Source organism: Canis aureus, chromosome 16 (assembly GCF_053574225.1).
Source record: "Canis aureus isolate CA01 chromosome 16, VMU_Caureus_v.1.0, whole genome shotgun sequence".
NCBI lineage: Eukaryota > Metazoa > Chordata > Mammalia > Carnivora > Canidae > Canis > Canis aureus.
In genome coordinates this window covers 50,587,247-50,604,219 of record NC_135626.1, presented here as the reverse complement: position 1 = coordinate 50,604,219, position 16,973 = coordinate 50,587,247, and the positions used below count along the sequence as shown (strand labels likewise).

Genomic DNA, 16,973 nt, shown 5'->3' with positions numbered 1-16,973 from the left:
TAGGCTAACTATGCAACTCTTAGGAGAGAGACAGGAACTAGTGAAATTGAGAAATTATTTCAAGAATTTGGCTTTCAGAGGGTCCTGTCCATCTACTTCTTTAGCCTCATGCTGTATTGAGTGTCTTTTCTTAAAACATAGGAGCTACCACTAGTGGCATGGGAGGCCACTGAGCAAAAGGGCAAACAGGTTATATCTAATATACCAACTCTGATCAATTATTATTGTCAGCCAGCAACTGTGTCAACAAGAATTCCAAGGCTGGTTCAATGGGACTAAGTAGTATGATAGATTAGTGATGTCTATCATAAATCAGAATGACATGTATTTGCTGCCCTTTGTAATGAAAAAGATTTACCACTTACTGCCTGTGAACATTGGTCTCAGTTTCTTCATTTCTAAAATGGCAATAGCAATGTCTATAGTACTGAAAACTAAATAATTAATATTAAGTATGTAGAATACCTAGTACATAGTAAGAAACCAATAAATGGTAGAAGTTATGCTTGTCATTGTTATATTATTATAGTATCTGCTCCTGTTGCACTTAAATTCTAAAATCTTCCCTCACAGAAATTAGAGTTAAACAGTGATTAGGTTCTACAGTTACCTTCGAATAATGAGGGGGTTAGGGGCACCTATCCTGCAGTTAAAAATCTATAATTTTGACTCCCCAAAATTTCACTTCTGAAAGCCTACTGTTGACCACAAGGCTTACTAATAACACAAACAGTAGATTAACACATATTCTGTATGTTAATGTGTTCTATACTGTTATATACTGTATTCTTACAATGAAGTAAGCTAAAGATAAGAAAATGCCATGAAATAAAAACATAAGGGGGGCGGGGAGCACCTGGGTGGCCCAGTCAGTTAAGCACCTGACTCTTGAATTCAGCTCAGGTCATGATCTCAAGGTTGTGTGGTCGAGTCCCATGGTGAGCTCTGCACTGGGTATGGAGCCTGCTTTAGATTCTCTCTTTCCCTCTCCTCCCTCTGTTCCTCCCTGCCCCCTACCCTCTCTTGAAGAAAAAAGTCACAAGGAAGAGAAAATACATTTACAGTACTGTATTGAAAAAAATGTGCATACAAATAGCCCCACTCAGTTCGAATCCATGTTGTTCAAAGGTCAACTGTTTGAGAGAAACTGAACTTACTGAGCAACTTTCTAAGTGTCAAGTGCTGTATCAAAAACAGGCAGAAAGTGGACTGAACAGCTTTATGCAGATTCATCTGGAATCCTGCCCCAATTCTATGGGAAAAATCGAATCGTCTTAATTTGAAACCACTAATTCACAATCTTTTGGAGTCTAACTATAATAAACCAGAAACTGCCAATCCTTTAATAAACACATTCAAAAAAGAAAGTATAAAACAGCAAAAACATGAAGGTTGCATAGCTATCAATGAAAATCTATGTAAGTAGATTATGCATGATAAACCTTGATTTTATATAATCGAGCAGAATAGGGTAATCTATTGCATTATTTTCTTTCTAAGCCTGTCTTCTAAATCTTCTCATTGGGACCTCAGACTCCTGTTTCACAGATCTTCCTTACTTTTGTCTCTGAACTCTCATTCTCCCTTGAAGGACCTGACAGCACTCTCAAAGGTATGCTATTGCCCTCATATCCACTTACATCAGAGTTAAAGTAAGGCTTCCTCCTTGCTTTGCATCTCCTTTTTTTTTTTTTTTTTTTTAAAGATTTTATTTATTTATTTGAGAGAGAGTGAGCAGGAGTGGGGGATAGGGGGGCAGAAGCAGAGGGAGAGGGAGAAGCAGATTCCCTGATGAGTAGGGAGCCCAACAGGGGGCTCAATCCCAGGGCCCTGGAATCATGACCCTAGCCCAAGGCAGATACTTAACCAACTGAGCCACCCAGGCACCTCTCCTCTTTACATCTCAAAACTATTTCCAAGCATTACTCATTGTCATTTGTGAAATTCCCTACTCCTGGGTTCATACCTTTTCCTCATAACTCTCAGCTACTAAATTCAGGACATTCTGCTTCATTAATGAAAGAATTTTGCAACTGGTTGGTTCATGGTCTTCCGCTCCCATGTTATTCCCATATATCTTTCAATTCAACCTCATCTAGACCTCTGGCACTTCTCTATCTCTTACTTACCAATCACCTTCTGTGTTAACTTTACTATATGTTTACATTCCTGGTCCCACATCTTGTCTATATTGTTCTTAACCCTTGTCCTTTCTTGTGACATATGCTTGGTAAACCCCTAATACCTACCTTCTTATGCTTGCAGTTAGATTACTAAGCACTTACTACAAGAGCAAAATCATACAATTAACCATAAAGGTTACACTAGCAATTCATACAAGAACACGCAAAACATGAAAATAAAGCTCATCTATAACTACAAAAACTTTTCTTTCCAAGTAATTCAATGGAAAGGTCACAAAAAGTAGAAAAATTGAATTAAACAAACACCTGAGTAAAAAGAAGGCAGCACTGTTTCTGATTGGAAAGGCTATCTATAGTAAGATGTAAATAATTAATTTAGAGAATTATATGGCTATAGGTCAGCACTGATCAAAATCTCTGTAAAATTTCAAAGCAGTAATAAAATACACATAGAAAAATGAAGGATAAGAAAACATAAAGACTTCTTATCAAAAAGAATGAATTGGAAAGAAAAAAATGATGGAAGATAGGCCTTATGAAATATTAAAATACAATATAAAGTATTAACTAAAAATGGTATGATATCGGGTTAAAAATAGAAAATTAATGGAAGAGAGGAGAAATTCTGGAGACAGAACAAAACATTTTTAAAAATATAAAACCAAGTAAAATACCACATGGGGAAGGAAAAAAGCATTAAATAAATAATACTATCATAAATTTAAAACATTTTTAAACCACTAATAACCATATATTTATTGTAGTTGTACAAAGATGATAAATGACAAAGCTAATGAGTTCAACTACATAAACACTTTAAATATTGAAATAATAAAAACCAACAGAATTAAGATTAAACAGCAACAATCTGGGGCAAAGATACAATAAAGATACAGCTCAGAGAAATAGGAATAAATTTAAAACAAACACTTGAGAAAATACCTAGAATCCCTCTTAGTAATAAAAATGCAAGACAAAACATCTCATAATTCTCAATTAAGCATAAGTACATTAAATTGATCAAAACTGATACTGATAGGATTAAGAAGGAAGTCTTATGCTGTTGGTAACACCCCAAATTATTATACTTCTCTCTGCTAAGTAACATGCCCAAGGTATACAACTGCATTTAAGTGACAGAATTAAGGGTTTATACCAAGACTATAGACTAAATTCATGCTCTTAGCCACAGAATATAGACTCTTCTAACAAAAAACCTGGAAAAAATATCTAAAGATTGGAAAATGACTAAGCAAGCCAAAGTGTAAAACCTGAAACAACTCTATAGTTAGTAAAAGTAGCATATAAGGGGACGCCTGGGTGGCTCAGCGGTTTGGCGCCTGTCTTCGACCCAGGGCATGATCCTAGAGTCCCGGGATCAAGTCCCACATCGGGCTTCCTGCATGGAGCCTGCGTCTCTCCCTCTCTCTCTCTCTGTTTCTCTCATGAATAAAAAAATAAAATCTTTAAAAAAAAAAAAAAAAGTAGCATATAAGGGAAGTAACAGATACAGGAAAAAGTTTTTATGAATTAGTGTCCATCATAAAGGAAAAACAAAAGTGATCCCCAGAATCTTGTTATATATGTCATAAGAAATGATAGAATTCCATATATTTTATTCATTTATGGTTCTATAGAAATGAAGAGATTACAAACCTTCTGCATACAGTCGTTCTGCAAGGAAAACTGCATCTCGGTAAGCATAGTGGTTTAGTGCTTGCCATATAGCAGCCTGAAAGTAGAGGAAAAAGAACATAAATACACAAACATAGAGTTTCAAATTAACTCCGAGCAGAGATTTGCATATAGTAAACAAATCAACAACCCTAGTGTGAGTAATAAAACCTCAGTGCCCATCATGCAAACTCCATAGTTTGCTACACAAGACTCTTCACAGTCTGGCTCCAAACATAACTAAATTTATTCACTCACACCTCCATGGACCGTTCGGCCTCTGTGCCTTGTACTTCCTTTTCCCCCATAGAGTAATGTAGGCTCCCTCACCTACCTCCTTTTAGAAACTGCTTATCTCTAAAGACCCAGCTTGATAAACATCTACTTCATGAAGGTTTCCTGGCTGATTCCTAGCCATTTTTTGGTAAGCATATCTCTTCCAGTTGAGCACTCATATTTTGTTATAGTTACTTGTTTATAGGTCTTCCCACTCCACTAAACTATACTACTCTAAACTTATAACAGTGGTTTAAATAATTTTTCACGATATACATGAAATGTATGTCATCCTCCACAAAAATGTCCCCATCTGTCAGCTGTAATGCTACCCTATTCTCATCCACACAAGGAAGCATATTAGGAGTAGAGATGAGTAGAGCTATTATAGGAATAACCTTTAATCTATGTGAATATATTTTTCTATTATTTTTATTTTAAAAAGGATTTTATTTTGGGAGAGAGAGAATATCAAGCAGACACCATGCTGAGTGTGGAGCCTGATGGGGGGCTATTTAATGACCTTGAGTTTCGACCCATAACCTGGGTCGAAATCAAGAGCTGGATGCTTAACCAACTGAGCTACCCAGGCACACCATATTTTTCCTTTTAGAGTTAAGAAACATATCTATAAAGTATTTATCAGGTAGAAGAGCATTTTAAGTAATTATAAATAAAAACATTTAGACCCATGTGCTCACTATCCAGCTCAAGAAATAATATATTACCTATATATTTGAAGCCCCTTCCCTACGTGCTCATCAGTCACAAAACCTCTTTCTGAAACCACCATCCTGAATTTTGTTAATCTTTAGGTTTTCCTCACAATTTTTATGGATTTATATGTTCATCTTTAAGCAATGCAACGTTTAGTTTTCCCGGTTTTTGAATTTTAAATAAATATAATCATATTAAAATATTCTACTATGATTTGCTTTTATAACCCAATATTGTATTTTAAAAACTCATTCTCAATCTGTGCAGTTGAAGTTCATTCATTTTGATTGCTGAATAAATATATTTCCATTGTATAAATACACTAAAATGTATTTTATCTATTTAAAGCATGTGAACATTGGGTTATTTCTGGTTGTATCTCCTTGCTACCCAGTTATAATAGTGCTGCAAAGAACATTCTTGTATTTGTCTCTTGGGGTTATCTGTTTAAGATCTCTCCAAATTAGGATATATATGTAAGAATGAAATTACGGGGTTGTTGAGTTCATGTTCATACACATGTACATCTTTACTAGGTTATGCAAATCATTTTCAAATTGTTGTTTAATTTATACTCCTACCAAAAATGTATGAGTTCCCATTATTCCATATCCTTATCTACATTACGTACTGTCAAAAATTTAAGTGTATTTATTTATTTATTTTTAGTAATCTCTATACCCAGTGTAGGGCTGGAACTCATGACCCTGGGATCAAGAGTTGCATGCTCTACGGACTGAGCCAATCAGGTACCCCCAAATTTTTAATTTTTACTAGTCTGATAGATGTAAAATGCTTATCTAGTGCCTTTAATTAGCACTTCTCTGAGTATTACAATGAGGCTGTGTTCATTTGTAATTTATTTCATGTTTATTGGTCTTCTGGCAAATGCCTCCTTATGTGTCCTACATTTTTTTGTTAGGTGACTTCTCTTTTCTTACTATTTCACCCAGCATTTTTAGCAGCACTAAACCAGACAGGTTTCTTTTAAGTTTCAGTGTGCCATGTAACACTAATTTTTAGTGTATCATATACATTATGTATATGTATATTGTGTTTACATATGTTTACGTTTCGCCTAGCATTTTTAGGAGCACTAAACCACCGGAGTTTCTTCTAACTTCTCCAGGTTTAACTTTAGTCTATCGCAAGATATAAAAGTCACCAATAAATTTAAAATTTTTTCATAAACTTGCATATTAAGATATCTTACAACTGATTGTGATACAACAGCATTTTTTATTTCTAGCATAAATACCAGCTCATAATTCATTGAATAATTTAATAGTTACAATAAAACCAGTAAGATGGGATTACCTAATGAAGACCACTAGCTAGCACCATAAGAGTAAAGCTAGACTACATTATAACAAGTAATTCATATGCCATGGATATAGTAAAAGCTCAAATATTTGAATGAAAAAGCAAATGTTTAGTAACATTTCTATGAGTATTATTAATTATAATTTTTTATATTAAAAGTCCTAGTAGTAGTTGATGACTTACTTAGCCCACAGGTCTATTTTTCTATTTCCTCAAGAAAAAAATTGATAATGAATTTCATTTGGGATTTCTAGAGCCTCTCGTTTAAGCTTTTTGTCTATACAGTCTAAATTTTTTAAGGTCTCAGAGATGTTTTTTTTTTTAATTTTTAATTTTTAATTTTTATTTATTTATGATAGTCACACACACAGAGAGAGAGAGGCAGAGACATAGGCAGAGGGAGAAGCAGGCTCCATGCACCGGGAGCCCGACGTGGGATTCGATCCCAGGTCTCCAGGATCACGCCCTGGGCCAAAGGCAGGCACCAAACCGCTGCGCCACCCAGGGATCCCTAAGGTCTCAGAGATGTTCTAATCTGACCATTTCTAGCCAGACACAAGGGAAAGGAAGAGGGCAGGAATTTAAATTTAATTTTGAATGAACTATACTAATCCAGACAACTATACTAATCCAGACAGCATTTTTTCCCTCTAATGTTAGTGTTCTTAATCTGGTCCTTTCCTACTACTTTAAGAATTGTCTAAAACTGCTATTCAAAATATGGTCCTTGGAGCAGCAACACTAGTATTTTCTGGTAGTTTTCTGGGAGTATGGAATCTCAGACCCCACCCCAGACCTACTAAATCAGAATCAGCATTTTAACAAGATCCCCAGGTGATTTATATGCATACTAAAGTTTGAAAAGGACTGATCTATAAAAGACTTACTCTGATTAAAAACAACTACTCAACAGAGTCCCCAAAGCCAAAGAGGTTGTCTCATCTAATGTCCATTTCAAGATGTTATGAATACAATAATTTCTAATCCTTCAGGCCATATCCCTTAGCTTTAAAAGAAAGGCTTGAATTATTCAAATTCCAAAGTCTCCTGTTTGTTACATCTTTATGATCTTCCTTGGCCCTAAGCCATTTCTTATACTTAATAAAATATCCTACATATTAATAGAAATGAATCACAAATACTATCTCCCTTCACAATCCACCCAAGTTAGTTGGGCTCTAAAGAAAATTTCCTTTGGTCTAAAATGTACATTTTGCTCTCCTCCACTATTTTCAGAAGTAGCTGGCATAACCTATAGGATGATTCCAACAGCATACATAAAATATGACTTACCTGCTTTTAAATAAGGCAAATCCTAGAATTTCCAGATACTTATAAACTTCATAATAAAGATAATTTGCTATCCCAAAGCCTGATTGTTCCCAACACCCCTACTCCTAATTTCCAGAAGATAAAGGGGTTCATACAATTGTAATTTTACCATACTTCAGTTCTCTGCTAGTTGCCATATATGCTTATTTCTGCCATATATGCTTATTTACTTCCACATGATTTAATCTCACAATGCCCCTCAATAGAAAGGAATACTGAAATATACTATGCTAAAAAAAACCTCATCAGTCATTGGAAGGTCTTCTATTACTTGGGAAGTAAAATAGATGGGAAGACAAAAAAGAGAAGGCCATAAATACCAATAGGACTGGTATTTAACATCCTAAGATGGACTGTTAGATCACTATAGGATTTTTCCCCAATTAGAACTGCTTAAATAAGAAAGGTACCAAAGACAAGCTGTGCTGAAACAGCGAGAATCCCCAATAAACTGTTCCATTTTGCTGCTAATAATTCTTCCACATACCATTAACTGAGGATGAGGCTCCTACTCCTCACCACTTCTTGACTTTTTTTTTTAAGATTCATTTATTTATTTGAGAGAGCACGAGTGAGAGGGGCAGAGGGAGAGGGAGAGAGAATCTCAAGTGGACTGTGCTGAACACAGAGCCTGACATGGAGGTGGATTTCATGACCTGAGATCATGACTTGAGCCAAAACCAAGAGCTGGACACTTAACCAATTGTGCCACTGAGGCACTCCTCCTTGACTTTATTTCCAATAACATTTGCCTGTGGTGGATATTTAGCTATTTAGAGTACAAAGGCATATTATTACTGTGTGAGGAAATTGTTTTACCGATTGCAGCATGACTGACCATGAATGAAAACCAGTGTGTGGGGGGTGGTGTTATCTTTTTTTTTTTTTAAAGATTTTATTTATTTATTCATGAGAGACAGAGAGAGAGAGAGAGAGAGAGAGAGGCAGAGACACAGGCAGAGGGAGAAGCAGGCTCCATGCAGGGAGCCCGACGTGGGACTTGATCTCGGGTCTCCAGGATCAGGCCCTGGGCTGAAGGCGGCACTAAAGCACTGAGCCACCTGGGCTGCCCGGTGGTATCTTTTTTAACTTTTGTGAACTGAAGAGTTCTAGTAATCATTCATTCAATAAATATTTACCGAGTGTCTACTATGTGCCAGCCCTTTCTAGACTACAGTAATTAACAAATAGCTTCTGTTCTCATGAAGTACCTTTCAGTGTTACTCCTGTCTAGATCAGAAGTATCAAGTATCATTGCTTGACATTGCTCTACCTCAAATCCACTACATTACAATCCCTGGAAGCTGGGGCTGAGTTTAGATATCTTTATTTTTAAACCTTTTCACTGGTAAGCATTCAGAGCTCAGAATCATTCTTTTACTCTTCTAGACAAGTAGTTTTCCTTCCTTTTACAGGATACTCTTTTGCAAAAACTTGTAGAAGCTCTGGACCTCTTTTCCAGAAAAAAAAAAAAAAAACAACATGTGTATGTATGTATGTGTGTGTGTTTGTGTGTGTGTTTGTGTGTGTGTGTATGTAAAAATCTGGGGAGGTGGGTACGGTATATAGGGTAACTGGGTGATGGGCATTAAGGAGCGCACATGATATGATGAGCACTGGGTGTTATACTCTAAGTTAGCAAATTGAATTTAAATAAAAAAGAAAGGGATCCCTGGGTGGCGCAGCGGTTTAGCGCCTGCCTCTGGCCCAGGGCGTGATCCTGGAGACCCGGGATCGAATCCCACGTCAGGCTCCCGGTGCATGGAGCCTGCTTCTCCCTCTGCCTATGTCTCTGCCTCTCTCTCTCTCTCTCTCTCTCTGTGACTATCATAAATAAATAATAAAAAAAAAAATTAAAAAAAATAAATAAAGAAAGAAAGAAAAAGAAAAATCTGTGTACAGTGTTAGGGATTCACGAATATCCTGGTTCATTAAGTATCACTGGTCTAGCTGATGGGAGACAGGATTAAAGCTTGATACATAACAGGTTTCAATAAATATTTATAGAATTGAATTTAGATACTTGAAAGAAAGGAGAAGAGACAAGTTCCTGACCTAGAAAGGTACTTTCTCTTTTGCACATAGGAAACTACAGTACTAGGGCCTAGAGGAACACTGCTGCTGCCAGGATAAGGAGAGGTGCCCTTTGTTTGAAACTCAAAAACATTTTTTACCACATAAGATCAGCGATGCTGGATTAAGAACATGAAATAATGAATGTATTGGTAAATCAATTTGGGTACATTATGGATTTAAATGGTTCAAAAGAGCTGGTTAGTGTCTAACAGTCACTTACAAAACTGCACCTAAAGAACAGTAGAGGGCGCCTCCTTTGGCTCAGGTCATGATTCCAGGTCCTGGGATGGAGCCCCACATCAGGCTCCCTGCTCAGCCGGGAGTTGGCTTCACCCTTGCCTGCTGCTCTCCATGTTTGTGCTCTCGCTCTCTCTCTCTCAGATAAATAAAATCTTAAAAAACAAACCAAAAAAAAAAAAAAAAAAAAAAGAATGGTATCTAGAATCCATCCTCCCTTTTCTACTCCCATTCCATAATAATCTCTTTAAACTCATAGAGTCAGGGAGCCTGGGTTGCTCAGTTGGTCCAGCCTCTTGTCGGCACCTTGCTCAGCAGGGGGTCTGCATCTCCCTCTGCCACTTCCCCTGCTTGTGCTATCTCGTTCTCTCAAATAAATAATTTTTTTAAAAAAAACTCCCAAAATAAATAAACTCTTAGCTTCCTGCTCTTCCTACCTATTAGCTGTAAGGTAATCTACCCTATCCCAGAATTACATTCCTTAAACATAAATATCATCACTGCTAAACAGAAGATGACAGTTGAAAGATGTGGGTTCAAATCCATGTTCCATGACTTACTAGTTCTGTGTCTTGGGCAAGTAACAATGTCTCAAGTCCTACTCTCTTCATTTAAAACATAAGAGTCCAGTAAAGTACATAATGGTTCTTATCACATACCTAATAATTACTCAATAAATTTTAGCTGTGCCATCATTATAATCATCATGTCTTCCTCCCTGATCAAAGCCTTCTAATGATTCCTCTTGGATAGCTCCACAGAGTTTAGAAAATATCTACACAATAAAGCACAAACTCCTTAGTAAACTATTCAAATCCCATCTCCACTTTTCAGCTGTTTTCACAACTCACCAAAGCTGCCCATGGTCTAGAACCAGTCCCTAAACATTCACTGTATTTTCATACTGCAGAGACTTTGCCTATTTGGGTTATACTTTGTCTTTAACTTCTATCTCCTGAAATTTTAGTTATCCTTTCTTCAAAATTCACCTTACATGTTCCTCTGTCTTTCCATGAAGCCTTTACTGATCTATCCCTTGCAATATTAATTACTCTGTCCTTTGAGGTCCTAGACAACTTTGTTTATACTTTTAAAAAATATCAGGCTGTGAAGGTCTGGGTGGCTCAGGTAAGCATCCAACTCTTGATTTTGGCTCAGGTCATGATCTCAATGCCGTGAGATCGAGCCCTACACTGAGCATGGAGCCTGCTTAAGATTCTTTCTCCCTCTCCTTGCCACCCCTGCCCCTGGCTCATGAGCACATGTCCTCTCTCTTTCAAAAAAAAAAAAAGAAAGAAAGAAAGAAATATCAGGCTGTTCATTAGATTTGGTTATATTACTAAGTTGCAACTTCTTGAGGAAAAAAAGCCAGATTCTATTTTTCTCTATAATTCCCTGGTTATACTACTTAACTAGTTATTTCTCTAGTTTTCCTAGATAACTGCCTTTAAATATAGTGCATGCTCCATAAATGTTTGTAGAATGAGTATTTGTTTTGGAGCCCTGAATCCATTTTCCACTTACTGAAATATAAATTTTTAGAAACCCAATCTGGAGATAAAACAAAAGGTAATGGGACACCTGGGTGGCTCAGGAGTTGAGCATCTGCCTTTGGCTGGGGGCATGATCCCCGGGGTCTCTGAAGGGAACCTGCTTCTCCCTCTGCCTATGTCTCTTCCTCTCTCTGTGTGTCTCTCATGAAAAAACAAAAACAAAAACAAAAAAAACACATAAGGTAAGACATTCTTAATATAATCAACTTTTACTAATATGAATAAAAGGTAACATTAATGTTGACAATATAAAATAGTACAAAATAACATCTAGCTGTTTCTTCCTTGACAGAAATAAGCTAAACATTAAAAAGCAAAGAAGCAAGAATCTGGTAAGGAGATACCAGTTAGTCTGACAAAGGGGTTGAAATAAATTAGGTTTCAGGGCAACAAAATTTCTTAATTATGTGACCTATTAATACCTGGAAGATATTCAGATTTTTCTGGTTAATAGCAACCTAGATCATGTTGCATACTTCCAAGTATACCATCAGATCATTTGCCTTATCATCTTTCTCAATATGCCTACCCCTTCTGGAGCATATTCTTTATCCATTCAGTAAACATTTAATGAACATCTATTTTGTTTGCTATATGATCCTGATGACAGTAAAAACATAAAAAACAAAACCCTGATAAAAAACACGGGGTTCCTCGGTGGTTCAGTCCATTAAGCATCCAACTCTTGATTTCATCTCAGGTCATGATCTCAGGGTCATGAGATGGAGCCCCTGTATCAGGCCAGGTGCTCAGCTGGGAGTCTGCTTGAGATTCTCTCCCTCTCCCACTCACCCCACCCCACACTCACTTGCTCACTCGCATACTCTCTCCCTCATAATCTTTAAAAATGAACGTGAGAGAATCAAGGTTTTCAGGGGAGCTGTACAAGGCCAATATATTGGATTTTCAAATTATGAACAAGCCAGGTATTATGCCATAGGCATCTATTTGGTCACTGTCATTGTGGCCACTGTGCTTTTAAGTTTATTTATTTAAGCAATCTCTACACCCAACATGGGTTTCAAACTCTCAGCCCTGAAATCAAGAGTCACATGCTCTACTGACTGAGCCAGCCAGGTACCCCTGTGCTTTTGTTTTTTTAATCAAACAATTGGAAAGATGAACTTTAGAACAAAAAATACATGGTGCTGGCAAGGAGTAAATGTAACTAGGTTGTAAATATACTAGAGAATCTCTGCTATCTGGCCTATATCTCCTCTGTACTATGACACAGAAAAGACATAGATAAAAGGTAACGTGATAAACAATGTTTTCCTTAGAGAACTTCAACATTTGCACTGAGAATAACGTGAAAGTCATTCAGAAAACAAAAGACTAATGGATATTCAAAATTTAATTTGACTCAACAATTTCTTGAATGTTTAATATAATCTCCAACTCCAACTCACAGCAAACGAACCCTAAACCTCATCCTAACCCTCTGACACTAATCCGATGACAAAGAGGTTCAGTTTTAATCATCAGTAAAATAAGATAAAAACACTACCTTTGAGATAAACCCAGCAAAGTACTTGGCTGAATTCTAAACCCCTGTAAGAACGTTATCTGTCCCTCTGCTGTTCTACCAGACATACATGACCTAGGGTTCTGGAACCACTCATAGAAGTATCTTTCAAAAGAATATTCATTTAAATTAGGCATCTATAATAATAATGAAAGGAAGAAAATAAATATTTACTTTCTAAGGCAGACCATTTTTTCCCCTGGATTAATTTGTGTCTTATTCGTCATCACTGAATTCTTTTCCACATTATGATCCATTCTCTCCCTCTGAGCTTTCCACAAATTGGATCTGATTATATTATTCCTTTGCTTGAGATCTTTCACTGTCTTCTCATTGTCCTTAACAATAAAAATCCAAAACACCAAACCAGGGCGGATGGTATATAGTCCATGCTTATCTCTCCAATTCACTTTGTATCATATTCTCTTATGCTCTCTGTGTTAGCACAATGACCTTCTTTCAACTCCTCAAACCTGCTATGTTACCTTTCTGCCACAGGTCCTTTAAACAAACACATAGTCACTTTACCTGGCACATTCCTCTCTTCCTCCAAATTATGCAAATTTGATTCATTCTTTGGACTTTTTTCTCAGGGAACACTTTTTTCGGGACATCTGATGAGGCCAGGTATCCTTATTATACACTCCAAAAGCATCAAGTACCTTTCCTTTGTAATACTTCTCACTGATGTAATTTTACTTTTATTCAGGAGACTATTTGAGTAATGTCTTCCTCACTATAATATAAACTCCAGAAAGGTAGGAACTACATCTGGTTTTGTTCATTTATTAGATTCCCAGCGTCTATTATGTACTTTTATAGCAAGTGCTTAACCAATGTAAACTGAATGAATAAAAATTGATCTTTGATTTCTGCCAGTTCTCCTACTCTTAGCATCTTAGGTTAGTCTTAAGTTTCTCTTTATTCTCATGCAATTCACCCTTGAACAACATGGGTTTGAACTACACAGGTTCACTTATATGTGGATCTTTTTCAATAAATACAGTACACTACCATAAAGGCATCTTCTCTTCCTTATGACTTTCTTAATAACGCTTTCTTTACTTTAGCTTACTTTATTATAAGAATGCAGTATATAATACATAATGTGTTAATCAACTGTTATTGGCAAAGCTTCTGGGCAAGAGCAGACTATTAAGAGTTAACTTTTTGAGGAGGCAAAAGTTATACTCAGATTTTCAACTACATGAGGGTCAGTGCCTCTAACTCCTGCATTGTTCAAGGGTCAACTCAAAGTCCAACGGTTAAGGATCTCTGCAAATCTCTATTGAAAGAACTCTGTAATATATAGAATTATTCTTTTGTAATGCAAATAACTACCACCTAATTACTCCTTTCTAAAATAATGGGGATTTCCTAAGAACCTACTTGTTAAATTTTGTTGTAAATGAAAGAATATAGTGAGTAGAAAGAATATACCCAGGATTTAATTTTGTAGGCATGTGTGCTAATTTGTGGGCCAGCACTTCCAAGAGTGTGATTTGGAGGGAATTATTTAACTTTTCTTTGCCTCAATTTTCTCATCTAGAGCTCTATTTCTTGGACTTGCATGGTTTAAATGACATGATACATAGATACTGCTCCTAGCAAATAGTAGACACTTAAAATCATCTTTTCCTGTCTCCCAATATAAACAAATTCAAAAAATCTAGTTTCCATTACTGTAACATCTCCCAGCATATCTGCCACAATTGTTTATTTTGTTAACATATAAGCTAAAAGCTCAAATGATTCACGAGCTAACTACAATTGATTACCAGAAAAACTTGACATATATACAATTGCCATAAAATCCTAGAACTTTTGAAATGTTTTCCTTTTTAAAATTAAAGAAATGAAGGAGAAAAAGTATCATGATAAAAGGTTCTAGTCATTTCTGATATAAAAATCAAGCTTCGCTCAGAAGAATATCATTCCTTTATTACCAATTCTTAAGAGGGTCAGAAAGCGATAGTAAAGGCAGTCAACTCAAACTCTACCTATGGCGTCCACTACTACTCTGCTCAGGCACCTCTAGGTTCCTCAGTGATGGTGTCTCTGGGAGGAAGGGAAATGGACTATTTTCTAAGGCACTACAGATTGGTAGCTTATGAAGAGCAGGGCTAAGATCAGCCTCTTGGCTAGTTATCTACTTCTGCTCAACTCCTGCCCCTAAAAGCATATCATTCAGTGCACCACCTCAGGAGTTCTACAAATTAAAGCCAGATGGATAAAATGCTACCAAAAGTCATGAAGACAAACAGCAACATTGCCCCAATTCTCAAAAAAAGAAAAAAAAGTTTAAAAGAGAATTCCTATTGATTAAATGAATGGGTTAGCCCTAGGTTGCAATAATTTAGAAGATGACAACATAAAATGAAATAGGGGCACGTGGGTGGCTCAGCTGTTTAAGCATCTGCCTTTGGCTCAGGTTTTATGATCCTGGGGTCCTGGGATCAGGCCCTGTGTCAGGCTGCCTGCTCAGCCAGTAGTCTGCTTCTCCGTCTTCCTCTGCTCCTCCCCTGTTTGTGCTCTCTCTCTCTCTCAAGTAAATAAAAATATTTAAAACAACAACAAAATGAAATGAAATGGCAAAGTTCCTTCTTCGCTCTTCTTAAACATGTAGTATTATTTAAAATGTAAACAAACCTCTGTAAATTGTACAACTAATTCACACTTAAATGTGACCATATAAATTATTTTGTTTTATTCTTGTTTTTGTCAAAAGAAAATAGCTGCCCTTTCTTTGGACCATAAGAGAAACGGGTAATAAAAGCTTCAGACAATATAAGAAGGTATAAGGAAAAAAATATCACTGTGGAATTTTCCTGTTATACGTTACAATCTAATTTCTAGAATTCTAATTTAGTTTAGGTCTCCATTCGTGGCTCTCTGTCTGGGTGATTTTGCCCCCCCAAGGGATATTTAGCAATGTCTGTGGGGTACTGTTTTTGGTAGTCACAAATGGAGGCACTAGTCGGTAGAGGCCAGGGATGTTGCACAACACTCTACAATACATAGGATAGAGTTCCCCCCAACAAAAAATTAGCTTGTCCCCAAATATCAACAGTGCCAAGAATAAGAAACCCTGGTATACATTACCATGTAACTAGGTTATTTTACTCATCTGTATGTCTCCCTAACTCTTATCTTGTCCCTCCTTCCCAATAGCACCAGATTAATTTTCCCAAAGCAGTGCTTTCATTACATATTCTTCTGTTCAAAACTTCGAATGGCTATTTATTACTAATACCTTAAACCACTCAACCTGGATATTAAGTCCCACATAATCTGATTCTACCTGACTAGCAAAACGTTCTCTCTTCTTACTCTCAATTCCCATTCTAACCAAGGCTATGATATTTTATCATTTTTTACTGTTGCTGTTCCTAAACATCATTCTCAAATTTGGGCTTTTGCTCATACTATTCCATACCAAAAACATTCTTTCTCTTCTTTACCACTTCAAACCCTTCCCATCTTCTAAAACTTTCCATCAAGAAACACTTCCCATTTTTCTAGTCTACAAGGATCTTCTTCCTAAATTTCTGTATTAGTATCTGTACAACCAAATACATACTGACTTGTAACATTATCCAATTGTTCCTATTAAACATTCTTATCTTCCCAACAAGATTAGATAGACCCCTCAAAAGATCAGAGATTATGTCTCCACGTTTTACTGGTTGATTCACAAATATCTCTAACTCATTTTGTTGAAAACAGATTGTCCTTCAGATTTGTCCTCCTCTCAAAAGAGGACATTTATTGAATGGCACCACCAAAATGAAATCCAGGCAGCTGTTCTTGATCCCCACCCTCTCCCATTCAATCAATTTCCGTCTCCTATGTTCTACCTCCAAAACATCTCTTGAATATCAACCTCTTTCCTACTCTACTACTACCACTTCAGTCCAGGTTACTTTCCTCTTAAGACTAAACTCTTTTTACTCATGCCTCCTTTCTCTCATTGCATTTCACATATAGTAGCCAAGAGATCTAACATCTACTTCAGATCAAGTCAGTCCTCTTCTGAAAATCCTTTAGTGACTCCCCAAACACTGAGAATGAAAACTGAACTTCTTATAATGGCCTCCCATTAATACGCAACTCCAG

General features: G+C 36.5%; 1 protein-coding gene across 14 annotated transcripts in view; it reads right to left on the bottom strand.

The window, feature by feature from the left end:
* Positions 1 to 16,973, bottom strand: part of CDC27 (cell division cycle 27) — a 70,550-nt gene that overhangs the window by 49,579 nt on the left and 3,998 nt on the right. For all 14 annotated transcript variants that reach the window (XR_013354845.1, XM_077853984.1, XM_077853988.1 and 11 more), the window contains exon 2: positions 3,801 to 3,876. Coding sequence is in view for 13 of the 14 variants with exons in the window: in XM_077853984.1 (XP_077710110.1) it covers positions 3,801 to 3,876 (76 nt within the window). In the remaining variant the exon portion in view is untranslated. The remainder of the gene's footprint in view (positions 1 to 3,800; positions 3,877 to 16,973) is intronic.